The 14,598-nt window shown below is 35.5% G+C and overlaps 1 protein-coding gene across 1 annotated transcript in view; it reads right to left on the reverse strand.

Moving 5' to 3' along the window:
* The window catches only part of Ndc1 (NDC1 transmembrane nucleoporin), a 59,474-nt gene continuing 44,876 nt past the window's right edge, over positions 1–14,598 (reverse strand). The window contains exons 17-18 of the mRNA XM_046450859.2: positions 6,203–6,363; positions 1–2,289 (exon numbers count right to left, since the gene is read on the reverse strand). Of these exons, the coding sequence (XP_046306815.1) occupies positions 2,226–2,289; positions 6,203–6,363 (225 nt within the window). The 3' untranslated portion in view covers positions 1–2,225. The remainder of the gene's footprint in view (positions 2,290–6,202; positions 6,364–14,598) is intronic.

Below are 14,598 nucleotides of genomic sequence, written 5' to 3' on the forward strand. Positions count from 1 at the left end.
TTTCAATTAATAGTCCCATTTTTAAAAAACAGTCAATTTATTTTTCTATCCAATTCAATATCAATGATATACAAAAGGATACAAACAGATTATCATAAATATTTATAGGAAGATATGCAAAACAATTACCAAGAAAAAAAATCCAGCAAAGTAAAAAATTTGTTGATTATCCATGTCCACTCAACTGTATAAGGTTATTCCAGGACAGTTTCCCAGTTCTCTGGGAAAGAAGTTTTGTGGCTTTACACCTTCCATGAGGGTCAAGACATAAGAGCTGATACAACTGTGTTTTGTACTGACAGCCAGAGGAAGGCTGCCCCCCACCACCCCCTCATACTAGGGATGGAACCCAGGGCTCTGTGCATACTGGACAAGTTCTCTACTACTGAGCTACATGTACAGCCTTTTAAAAATCTTTAATTTTTGAAACAGGGTCTGGCTAAGTTGCCCAAGCTGACCTCAAACTTATATTCCCCCTGCCTCAACCTCCAAAGTAGCTGGATTATAGTCAGGCGCCACGGTGCCAGGCTCCACAATTCTTCAATGGAAGCAGAAGAGGCCTTGTCGCCCAAAATGCTTCAGTCAGGGGCAGTCAGGGAATATAAAAAGCTTATGGCTCTGATACATGGAAGACAAGAGTTCTCAGTTAACCTAGCCACAATTTTCTGGTCAAGTATAAGAAACATTTGAAATTTAACTTTCACATTCAAAAAAAGAGGTCAACTCAACCTCAGACACAAAGAGAGAAAAGAAAAAAAGAAAAACAAAACCTAACAATAGTCTATACCCAAACACTGACAATTGGGGAACTGTCTCATAAAGACACTTTGGAGGCCAGCAGGATTCATTTATAATTTGGCATGTGTTTGTTAAAGGGGGCCATAGGGCCTGGAGCTAAAATAGTCTATTGTAAAGATATAATACATCATTGAAGCAAACAAATGGTACACATATATACACCACATTAAAGATTCATATACAATTCTGTGCTGACTCTAAAGGAAAAAATTGAGGAGAAATTAGAGGGGAAAAGATAATAGAAAGAGAATCACAAAGGAGCATTTTAGTCCGAAGCTAGTCCAATGAGTTACTAGGACTTCTAATCTTTCATCCCCAAAGAAGTTGATCTAATAAATTATAAAATTACCTCACTCACACTTGGGACATACTACATATTCCCAAGTACAGTAATCCTGCTCTCGTTTTGGTTTCACTTGCTATTTGATGACTAAGTTGTTTCTCACTTTAAAGATTTTCCTATTATATTTTAATTAGCCAATTAACACAGCAGAAGCCACTCCCTCCGTGAGGCCAGACAAGCTTTACAAAATAATTTGATCTAATGAAGATGAATGATGGGGAAGAAAGGGAAAGCTTCTTGGTTTTTCTTGCAAAACCTTTTCTCTCACTTGAAAAACTCTGCAATCACTTAATGTTCTGTTCCAGATAAAGAAAGCAAAACTAGTTGGGAAAATACCCATACACTTATTGTTTACTAGCATAATACAAAATAAATTCATACATGTTGGTCAATTGTTTTTCAAACTCCAAATGTGAATGTTTAATCTTGTAACTTAAGAACTGAATTTTTCCACATTCTTTTATATAGAGTTAGCATCTGTAAATTGAGACTTTTTTAAGACAATCATGCAAATTTAATTTGTCCCTGGAAACAAAAACACAACCTAACAGATTAACAAAATATGTCCTTTAGACAATATTTTTTTTCTGTGAACTTTCCTCCACTGTTACCATTTTTATCCTTCAGTAAACAGAAACTACACTAAAAAGTTCCTGTATTTTGAATTTACAGAGAGCTAGACTCTTCAGAATAATTACAAAGACTATATCAAGGCAACCTATTTTAATTTCTGGACTGGCTCCACTCTTTTCAAAAGTAAATTCTAAAAAAATTTTGAGTTATTATTATTAAGTAATATGAGCTAGAGACATTTCTACTGCCATCGATGCTCCTATAAAATTGAATAAAGATTTTATTATACCACACACACAAAAAGCAATCGGTACAGAAGAGGCAGTTTTCGTTTTTCTGTTGAGAATTTCTTTCCATGATTTCTCCCATTAAAGTATAGTTTTCAAAGCAACCACCACGACAAAGGAAGCATCTAATTAGTCCATTTTCTTCTGATCCAAGAATGCTGAACATTTACTGTCCCATCTGTAGTTGTATCAGCAGTGTAATGAACACAGTTTATATTACTTAACTATTCTTTGAACTCCAAGAACTGTTGAAGTCTTTTCTGATGTTCTGCAGATGCTTGCACAGCACTAAATGAAACATAAATTCAAAGCATAAGCTTTATTTTACATTAAGCATATTAAGTGAACCACAGAGCACAGAGTCAATATTTTTCAAAACAATTAAAAATGAATAGAAATCTTCACTTATTTAGTACTTCTGAAAAAGTTGCATGGAAACCTTTTTTAATCTAATGAAGAAGAGGACTTGCATTCAGTAATGGTATGCTTCTACCTTCTAAGAGACCAGAGCAAATCAAAACTGACAAGTGAAGGCATCGATTTGAACCTGCTCTGCTGTGGAACCTGCTGTGCAGAGTTCCAGGCCTTGCAGTAGATTTTCTGGATTTTATTATTTTATTTAAACCAGATTCCAACATTATCTTTGAGTTGTAGAGTATTTGAATTGCCTTTAATATAAAATCCTTTAAACTAAAATGTTTGGTTAAAACACAATAGACTCCATTAATTGCTTTCAAAGGTAATGGCTTGGTGGTTTAGATTTACTTTTCCCTTTGAACATAAGTTATGTTTGGATGGGGATGCTGGGTTCTTGCTGTACCCTCACCACCACAAAAATACATTACCTTGACAAAACTAGGGCAAATACACACTGAAACTTGTGTAAAACTTCCTTTTAAACTTTTGGAGAAAAATTGAATATAACAGAAAAGATTCTGGTTTTCCAGTTCTTGAATAGTAATATAACATTGCTGAAGATAAAATTTCAGATAACTAAGGTTACCACTTTTTAAAATACTTAAAGTCTTATTTTAATAATTTTGCTACAAACCATCCTAAAATGCCCCTTTCACATCTGTTTTCTTAAGCCAATATATTCACCTCTGATGAAACCATTTCAAGTACCTCACTGTGCAAAGATGCATGCCCTCTAGGTATATGCCAGTGAAGCTGTCATCTCTAACTAAATGGCTCTGCACTCAACACCAGTCTGTGGCTTTTCCTATCACTCTTCTCTCAGCTAGAAGGTAGTGAACTCTCCTTTATGAACTGTCAGTAGTCTTAACTCCATCATCAATTCTATCCCTCAAGTAAATTTTGATACATTACAGGCTGGAAGTAAATAAAATTTGCCTAAAGTGAGGGTAAATGGGGCCAGGCGTGAAGCAGGAGGATCTTGAAGGATCCTGGGAGGCTGAAGCAGGAGGATCTTGAATTCAAAGCCAGCCTCAGCAACAGCGAGGCACTAAGCAACTCAGTGACACCTTGTCTCTAAATAAAATACAAAATAGGGCTGGGGGTGTGGCTCAGTGGTTGAGTGCCCTGGGTTCAATCTCCAATACCAAAAAAATAAATAAATAAATGGCGAGTAGGGTAGGTCAAAGGATACAAAGTAATAGATATGTAGAATAAACAAGTCTACTGATAAAATGTAAAACATAAGGACTATAGTTAATAAAAAAACTATCCGGAATTTTTGTTAAAGTAGATTTTAGCTACTCTTGTCAAGCATACAAAAAAACTATGAGATGATAACTATATTAATTTGCTTCACTGTAGGAATCATTTTACTCTTTTGCATATCCATAATATCATGTTATAAACCTCAAATATACCCAATAAAATTTAGTGGAAACAAAACAAAAAATGGGCAAACTGGTGCTGAATGAACGTCTCCAATGAGTAACTGGTCTAGGATAATTCCAGGGCTCAAGAGTTTATTTACACCTGGTTCTCAGAGGGGGAGCTTTAGGTTGTGAATAATTAGCTATTATACTAATAGTTGTTGTCACAATATATAATGTACAGTGGACTTCTGTCTAGCACCTGTGATCTCATTTTATCTGTGTCAACACCAAATGAAGTAAAGTGAGAGCTTAGGTAGTATCAGAAAGGTTCAGAGCTTAGGAGAGAAAACACAGCCTAGGAGCACAGACACTGTAAACAGAACTCAAGGATTTGCAAGATTACGGTCTAAATTCTAGTTTTGCAACCTACTGTCTGTATAATCTTGGGCAAATCATTTTACCTCATTAGGTAACCACAATCACAGGATAGTCAATGATGCAGCAGATACAAATCCAGATGTTTTAACTCCAGATGTAATATTCCTTCCTCCACACAATTCTGTCCTATATTTGTAAAAACTAAACTCTACTCATCAGTTTTAGTGCATATTTAAAATATGGCTTATCTCTAAGAAACCAAGATAGAATTTCATTCTCATAATTTTTCATCAGTTATCTACCCCTCTTTCTTATCTAAGAAATCTCCTTTTCTCCCTGATTTTGCACTATCATTATTACACATCATATCTATTTCCTTCTCTGAATTCAATGTTGAGTAGATTCTGATTGTATATCTATGTGCTAGTTTATACCATGGAGGTAAACCAGTGTTTACAGATAGAGAAAGGCAGATTTTTAAAAGTAAAAGATCTGCTTTCAGGGGGCTGGGGTTGTGGCTCAGCGGCAGAGCACTCGCCTAGCACATGCGAGACCCTGGGTTTGCTCCTCAGCACCACATACAAATAAATAAAATAAAGGTATTGTGTCCAACTACAACTAAAAAACAAATATTAAAAAAAAAGATCTGATTTCAGATTCATGTTCAAACATGCATAGACTGTGCTATCAGAGAAATTTTAATTTCTCTTTGCCTCAGTTTCCACATCTGTACAACTAGGATAATTTCTGTGCCTCACAACATCTTTAAGAAGATATAAATGAAAAATTGCAATACATGGCACAGGTGTAGAAGCTGCTCAATAGATTATTGCTTGTTTCTAAATAAGTTAGTAAATGTCTTAATGACAGAGAATGATCCACAGCTCTTTTATATTCCCAGACAGAAGCAAAGTGTCCCATAAATACCTGCCACTACTTCTGCCTAGTATTAAGAAAGTAAAAGGGAATGTACTCCTTGTTTCTAAACACAGGCAGTATGAGGAAGTCCTAAACTATGTAAAAACAGAGCAATCTCTTATGCCCTCTACAATTTAATCATGATTTAGTTGATAAACTAGTACCCCTCATCATGCCTTGCTAGATTGTTTCATAAGAGCAACGCAGTAAACATCAATGAAACTAAATATAAACAGGTCTGGCATTATGGTTCTCGTTTCTGAAGGTGTTGTGATCTGTCAGTGTTTTACCAGCGTGACTCACAAAGCACCACAGACACATTTATGGAATGTTCTGCTCGGCCCAGGTCTTAGCTTCCTGGCCAAAATGTAGAATTATTTTTAATATGCTTTTCTGGAAAGGTCCTCAGTTTTTTGTCTTATTTCTCCCTTGAGGATCTTTTGGCAAATACACACACACACACACACACATATTTTTATATACACACATTTTTTTTTTTAGTTGTTCATGAATCTTTTATTTATATGCGGTGCTGAGGTTTGAACTCAGGGCCTCACACATGCCAGACAAGCACTCTACCACTAAGCCACTACTCCAGCCCTATATATTATAGTTATTTACATTTATTTATATATAAATATATACATTTACATACAATATATATACTTACAGTTACTATTTCTATAACTTTCTGTCTTCTCTTTTGTCATTTGAAAAAAATCCCCAAAGCTATGATAGGCCAAATTCTTTTCTAGGAGGGGACTGAACCCAAGGGTGCTTACCCACTGAACCACATCCCCAACCTTATTTTTTTTTTTAAGTTTGATACAGGGTTTTGCTAAGTTGCTTAGGGCCTCACTAAGTTGCTGAGGCTGGTTTTGAACTTGCAATCCTCCTACCTCAGCCTTCCAAACAGCTGGAATTACAAGTATGTGCCACCATGCCCAGCAACAGGTAAAATTTTTTAAGTCTAACTCCAAGGTATTAATTCACAGGGAGAACCATTAAGGCACCAAAAGAATACTTCAAATATGTGAGTATTTGTAATTCTCATACCTATTCCTCAGAGGAACTCCTAAAAGCAAACTGTTTCCATGGGTCAAAACAGATAAACTTACTTCAGATGTTCACCAAATGTAGTAGTTATTCGATAGATGGCAGTTTTCAGTGATGCTCTGAATGCAAATCTTAATGTTTTATAAGAAGTGTCCACAAGACTTCCTGAAATCCGGGGTGGTTTACTGGAAGCATGAGGAAGCTTGAAGTACTTGTCAACTGCCTAGATGAAAAATGAAAGAAAGAAAACACATTAGTTGAGCTTATCTAGAAAGTCAATCTAGCCTAACAAATAATGAGATTTTACTTTAGATATATATTCAGATCCACAGACATGTGTTTTTAGTGTGAAACAGTAACAGCAGCTTGAAAAGCAATGCAGTGAAGAGAAGACTCAGCAACTCCAGCAGTTACCAGGCCCAGCAGAAGTCCAGACCTGCCCTATCAAGGGGAGCTGGAATTCAAGAGACTTAAAACTGCAAAGCTGGGAAGTGAAAATCTGATATTCTACTCTGTTAATGGTGGATGACAGGCAAGAGTACCTTTACTATGGGTCTTAGGGAAAAATGATTTTAAAAATCCTAAACTTTAAATTTTACATAAAGTTATTTGCTAAACTGGTCTATCTCCATTTTCAATTCTAGATAAGGCATCCATGAGTAAAACCAGATGGGATAAGAGTGACAAGTCATAAGTTTTAGAGTAAGAAATAATTAAAAATATCTTTTAAATGCCAAAGGCAAATGATGTAATTTTTTAATGATATAGCTACATTAAGAGAAGGGAGAAGATGAAATATAAATGTGTTAATCTATTATTACAAGATAATGTTTAAAATGACAAGAGGTAACAGTATAAGCATATTATTTACAGTTATAGAGCAACTGCCAAAACAATGGAAAACAAAAATTATTATTACTTCTGCCTTAAAGTATCCTGTCTAGAAGGCCTGGCCCACAGTGTTCAGGGAGAATTCAACCCTATGTTTGTAAGTCCCGAAGCTGTCAGGATTCTCTTAGTCCACAGACCTGGTATTCTGCTCTCTAGAGGATAAACCACAGCCTGGAGACGAGGAGGACCAAAGAGCAAGAGAGGATGATCTAATGGTTTTCAACCCTTTCACCCAAACTTCCTCATGTTGGTCCTGACCTTTCACCCTTGGTTCCAGAGGCACCCTGAAGTTTTTCCACTGCCAACTTGGGATTTGCCTCTGGAATCTGCTGGTGAGCCTTCTCAGCCACCTGCCTTCCAGCCTCACAGACTCTGTTGCTTGTTGCTTCCTCTCCTTTTGATGGATTTAGATTTTTAATTTATTTTTTTAGTTGTCAGTGGATGTTTATTTTATTTATTTATATGCGGTGCTGAGAATTGAACCCAGTGCCTCACACATGCAAGAGGCAAGCACTCAGATGGGCTTGTGTGGTTCAGTGGTAGAGCGCTAGCCTACCATATGCAAGGCCCTAGGTTCCATCCTCAGCACCACATAAAAATAAATAAATAAAATAAAGGTATTGTGTCCATCTACAACTATTAAAAAAAAAAAGAGAGAGACAAGCACTCTACCACTAAGCCACAACCCCAGCCCCATGGATTTGTATATTTTAACATCCTTTACCATAGTTTGGTAAAATTTTGGGGAAGAAGCAAACTTCTTTCACATTAAGAGCATTTCCAAGATTGGGACATACTTGAGATAATTTTAGGTAGTATAAGAAGTGATATTCAGAGAGATACTTAAGCAGTTTAAATAACACAATAACACTGAATCATAATGGAAAACTTTTCTTTTCAACTTTTTTTTTTTTGCAGTGCCAGGGATGGAACCCAGGGCCTCCCACATGCTAGGTAAGAGTTCTACCACCTAGCTATACCCACAGCCCACTATACACCTTTCTCAGCATACCAGGAAAAATGGTGATCATCATTTCCCACCTGGGTCCAACAGACCCTTTTGAATTTTTATAGTCTAAAAAGTTATATAGTCCTGGGTTTGATTCCTAGCACCACAAGGTTTTGTTTTGTTTTGTTTTTTAATTTTAAAAAGCACTTTCAGAAGTAAAAACGACAGGATAATGTAAGATAACTTTATAGAAATACATATAAGAATATAAGCATAGCAAACACAAATTTTTATTCCATATTTTCCAGGTTTTGAAGATATACACAACTGAAAAGGCAATGCCCATCAACTGTCATACATAAGCCCAAACACATCCATTTTATAAATATTGATTTCAAACTGAAGATACATTTCTAACAGGTTTTAGTTCATCAAACTTCTACTTCTTTTTCTTGCATTTGCATCTTCAAAATGCAGTATTTTTGAAAATTTTTGACAGCTCAGAAATTTTTTGAATAGCGCATAGCCATTTCCTTTGTGCTACAACTGCAAAACGTTTTCATTCTTAGGTTTATAAATTCAAATGATGGCTCCAGTGACTTCTTTTACTTCAACTCTCTTTTCTTCTTATTATTGATATACACATACCTTCCTCCAACATTTATTCCCCATCAACTGTAAATTTTGGTGCACAAGCATCACAAAAGATGAATACTATCATGTGTCTCAGCAGAATAAATGATTCAAGTTATTATCACAAAATATTGTGGAATAAAATTCTTCCTCTTGAAAGACTTAGTACATGAGAATATCACATATATTTCCCCTTTCTCCTTAGAAATATTTCTGCCATCACTTCTTGAGTTTGAAAAAAAAAAATCTAGAATATCATCATCTGAAGGTCTCATAGAGTGAAAATTCTATATGATCAATTTCACTACCATCATTAAAGTCTAGAGATGTGTTGTCCAATTCAATAACTATTAGCTACATGTAGCTATTGAGCACTTGAAATATGAGAGGTCTGAACGGACATGATATAAAGCAAAAAATATACAACAGATTTCTAAGATTTAGTGTGAAAAATAATATACAATATCACATTATTAATTTTATATTGCTTATACGATAAAATTACATTTTAGATCTACTGGGTTAAATGTTACCAAAATGAATTCCACCTGTACTTTTTAATGTAACTATTAGAAGATGTAAATTTATCCAAGTGGCTACATTATATTACTTTAGAAGAGAGCTGGTCTACAGAAGTCTCTTTGTACTTGTCTTCTGATTTGTCTAATTATTTTAATGTATTGGCAATTTTCTTTCCTTTACCATTGCAGGCAAAAAATTAAAAAATAAAAATCTGAATTATCAACTATATTCAACAAAAGCTTCAAAAGCTTAAAAAAAAAACCCTCCTCCAGTGTTGGTTATTGAACCCAGAGCCTTGTACATTCTAGAGAGAGCTATATCCCCAGGCCCTCAGATTTCTTTCTTTCTTTTTTTTAATATTTATTTTTTACTTATAGGTGGACACAATATCTTTATTTTATTTTTATGTGGTGCTGAGGATCGAACCCAGTGCCCCACACAGCAAGCACTCTACCACTGAGCCACAACCCCAGCCCCCCCTAGATTTCTTATATAGGTTTTCTTTTAAAAACCCATGTAGGGGGTTGGGGATTTAGCTTAGTGGCAGAGTACTTGCCTAGCACATGCAAGGCCCTGGGTTCCATCTTTAGCCCTGGGGGGGGGACTAAAAACCCATGTAATACTACATGATTTCATCATTTTTGTTTTATTAATCCTTCACCACTATTAAGAATAACTGATAAATAATAATAAAATAATTCCTAGGACAATTAAATAGCAAACTGTTTCAAGATATGAAAAATGTAAAATTACTAAGATCTCATAATACATCTATCTTAGATTTAATAAGGGCCCAATGGACCTCCCCCTATTAGTAAATGTAAGAGAATTTTTTGGGGGGAGAGGTACTGGGGATTGAACTCAAGGGCACTCGACCACCGAGCCACATCCCCAACCCTATTTTGTATTTTATTTAGAGACAAGGTCTCACTGAATTGCTGAGTGCCTCGCTTTTGCTGAGGCTGGCTTTGAACTCCCAATCCTCGTATCTCAGCCTCCCAGGCTGCTGGGATTACAGGCATGAACCTCCATGCCCAGTGAGAGAATTCATTTGACTGAAATTTTTATAAGTAATTTTTCTTTTTTGTTTGAAAGAACTTTAGTAAAGAATAAACCCCCCAAAAAAATCAATCTTTACAAAACTGCTCAAAACTGCACAAAATAAATTAGGTTCAACAAACTCTAATGGTAGAAAAGTTAAATGGAGGAGGCAAGCTAACTATCAGTTTGGTGCTAACTGTCCTTAACACCTCTCTGATCCTCACTAATCTCCTTCAGCAAAAAACGCAGACATCTAGAATTTAGAATTATTGACCTTTCTCACTTTAGCTGCTCTACCTTCAATTCTGAAATCCAAAAAGACCTGAAAACAAACAAATGTTTGTTACTCCTTTGGTCATAGAAATTGGACTGACCTGAACTCATCTGGCAGTAAAACCCGACCTTAGTTGACCCAGACTATTTAGTCTTTATCCCTCTCAATATTTTCAGCTATTTCACTGGAGAAATGCATCTGTTTATATGATTAAGGGAATTTTACCTTAGAGTAATATACTATGTTACATTTTCTAAATTAAAAAAAGTCTTAATGTTGAAAAATATGATAGGGTTTTTAAAAAAGGGACTAAGGACCTGTGTTCTATCTGTAGCAAAGCAAACTGTTTTCCTTTTACAATAATGATAAGTTAATTTATGTTAAAAATGAATTATTTACTTTAATTTTGGTATTAGGGATTAACCCCAAGAGTGCTTCACCACTGAGCTACATCTCTAATTCACTTTATTTTTTTTTTGGGTGGCTAAGTTGCTCAGGTTGGCCTTGAACTTTTACCATCCTCATGTCTCAGCATCCAGAGTCACTGGGATTACAGGCATGTAAACCATGCCCAACAAAAATGAATGATTAAAAACATTAAGTAAACAAAAGGCCAGGAAAATAAAACATGATTAACATTATGACAAGGTATGTGGTAAAAAATAGTTAAGGCCAAATTTATGAAGGCAATATATGAATATCTCAAATGTAGGAAGCAATGGCTTATAATATTCAATTTAAAATTCCAAAATCTTATACTTTGGCTCTTCTAAAGCCTAAAGAGGGGCTGCTATTACAAAAACTGGCACGTTTTTGCCCACTTATATCTACATGCAGTAGTACATGAACAAAAGCCAAAATAAAAAGAAAACTCTGCTCTCCTCTGAATATTCATCTATCACTGTCATTAACAAGCTCCCCCTGTGCAAAGCTGTGAGATTCCCTGGTCTCAAAGATCCTATTTATAATGTAGTTAAAATAAAAATAAAGTCTTACCCCCAACAAAAAGAGAAAAATTTAAAAATAAAATAAAAATGAAAATAAAAAAGGCTTACCTCCAATAAAGCCAGAATCCCAATGAGAAATATGAAGGATAAGAGTTAGGCTTTGTTACTGAAAATGATGGCTACAGAGAAGTTCCTCACCCTCAGCACTACTGACATCTTGGACTGAGTGACTCTTGTTGTGGGGCTGCCCTATGCACTACAGGGTATTCAGCAGCATCCCCAGCCTCTACATAGCAGATGGCAGATATCCTAGCTGTGCAAATCAGAAGTCTTTTCAGACATTGCCAAACATCTCCTGACAAGATAAAATGGCTCCTGGTTGAGAACTATATTCTTACTGAAAATAATAATAGAAATAGTGATGATGATGATGATGATGATGATAGCCTAATTTAGCTATCAGCAACTGAGTTAACTGCTTTATATGCATAGTCTCATTTAAATAATTTGCTAATGAAGACACACATAAAACCTAAAAAGTACTTGCTGCATTTTGTCTAATTAGATGTTTTTTTATAACAGTACTTGCTATTTTCATTGTATACCTAACATCTGCAAGACAGCATTCTAGACCCTTTATAGATATTATTGCTAATCCTCACAATAACTCTGCAAGTTACTATAGGTTGAGTATCCTTAATCCAAAAATCAGAAATCCAAAACATTCTAAAATCTGAAATGTTCCAAAATCCAAATTTTATACTCAAAATCTGAAAAACTCAAAAATCTGAAACACTTTTAGTCCTAAGTATTCCAAAAGGGATACTTGACCTGTATTTCCATTTTACAGATGAAGAAATTGATCTCAGAAAATTAAATAAATCACTCTACTTGGTCATTCAGAAAGTAGTGAAGCTCTCCTGAAGGTGAACTTGGCATCTGTCTATCACTGTCTGCTAGACTGCTTGTTTCCTGTGTTAACAGCAACACTTAAAAACAAAAACAAAAACACAACAAAACTTTCTTTTAACCTGAGAGCTCTTTTCTTCTACATGAGAATTCTGTCATACAACATACCGATAACAACAAAGTAATAAAAGCTAACATTTACTGAACATTTAATATGGATCAAGCACCCCATGTGCTTTACAGAGATGATCTCATTCATTATTCACAACCCCATAAGTTCCATCAACCTCATTTTCCAGATAGAGAAACTGATGTTATTAATTCAACAATGTACTTTTTTTCTCTTACATTTTATAATTTCTGAAATGGAAGCATATCTTTCAATTAATAGCAATTTATATCCAAACAAATGTGGTAAATTTCTTTTCCAAGACTTCACAAGGAAGTAGTAGGAGTTGGAATTCAGATATGTCTGGCCAGACCTCACATTTTGGCACTTTTGCCACATTGCCATTCCATCTTAAGGAAAGGCTAAGGAGCTAGAGATGTAACTCAGTGGTAGAGCCCTTGCCTAGCATGGGTTCATTTCCCAGCACTACAAAGAGAAAGAGAGAGAGAGAGAAGAAAGGAGGCTAAAAAATGCATACCCTGCCAGTACCTCAAGAGGTAAGCTGATTTGGTAGACTGCTAAGATTTAAGGCTAAAAAAATCTGGTTTCTAATTCTGACTCAATCATTTACTAGATATAATCTTGAATAAATCATACCAATAAGTCTAGTCAGTTTCTGAGACTATATCACACATAATAAGCCTTGTTATAAACCCATAGGGTTGTTACAAAAATCTTTGTAAAGCATTTCTTTTAAAGTACTACACAAATGTAGGCCAAGCAGCATTAAATTCTAGGGAAACAAAGAATAGACTCTGGGGCTGGGGATGTGGCTCAAGCGGTAGCGCACTCGCCTGGCATGCGTGCAGCCGGGGTTCAATCCTCAGCACCACATACAAACAAAGATGTTGTGTCCGCCAAAAACTAAAGAATAAATATTAAAATTCTCTCTCTCTTTCAAAAAAAGATAATAGACTCTGATCTGTAGAATACTGGTCAAGAGTCTATGGTCCTTCAAACTTAAAGCTCTGACCCTCAAGAATAACCCCCTCCCTTTCTCCCTTCTAACCTCTACACTCTCAAGAAACCCATTAATGACCTCAAAAGCCTCCTTCTATCCCCTACTTGCAAGACTATCTTAGATTCACCTGTTATGTTCTCTGATCATTCTGCATTTCTATACACTGTGGCCTTATTACAATTGTAGTTGGTTCTTGGTATGACTCTGTTTTACAGTCTGCAAGCTCCTAAAGGGCACAAACCAGTTCTTTTTCCATTCTGTACTTAGCGTATGCTAACACCTTAATAATTAAATATTTACTGGATGAAAGAATCTGTGAATGGCATAAAGGTAAACTTTAATATTCCAAGCAGATCAAAATTTGACCTTCAAATGATGAGGCAAAAAAAAATATAACAGGGGCCAGGCGCGGTGACGCACCCCTGTAATCCCAGCATCTCGGGAGACTGGGGCAGGAGGATCCTGAGTTCAAAGCCAGTCTGAGTAACTTAGCAAGGCCCTAAGCAACTCAGCAAGACCCTGTCTCTAAATAAAATATTTTTAAAAAGCAGGGTGGCTGGGGATGTAGCTTAGTGGTTAAACGCCCCTGGGTTCAATCTCTAGTACTAAATATATATATATACACACACACACACACACACACACACATATAATATAAATAACAGGGCTGATCTACATCAACATGACACTGACCTTTCAAAGAAAACAAGGCTTTCTAAAATATTTAAACATATTCTGAAGATAAAAAAAAGTACTGAAAATAAACAGTGGTGAATATACTAATGCCACAGAACTATCCACTGAAAAACTGGAGAAAATGGTATATTTTATGTTAAGGATATTCTATCACAATTTAAAATTTTTAATTAAAAAATAACATTTTGATCCCCAATGTTTTATTCATAAAGACCCTTTATAAGGACAATAAAAAAAAATATTGTGAACTTCCACAGGATATTAGCTGTTCTCCATCACTGTTGGAGGAAATAACAATCATGAATTCAGTAATGCTTTCAAATAAATTTGCATTTTAACTAATCAAAACAGCACATAGAAACCTCTGAAAAATAGGTACAGATATGTCAAGACACACATTAATTATTCAGATGACAGTAACCTGTGTGTGGACTCAAGAGCCCCTAATAATAATTGTGATCTCCCA

Source organism: Marmota monax, unplaced genomic scaffold (assembly GCF_021218885.2).
Source record: "Marmota monax isolate L192 unplaced genomic scaffold, Marmota_monax_Labrador192_F-V1.1 WCK01_AAM20220418_F8-fsc00023, whole genome shotgun sequence".
Lineage (NCBI taxonomy): Eukaryota > Metazoa > Chordata > Mammalia > Rodentia > Sciuridae > Marmota > Marmota monax.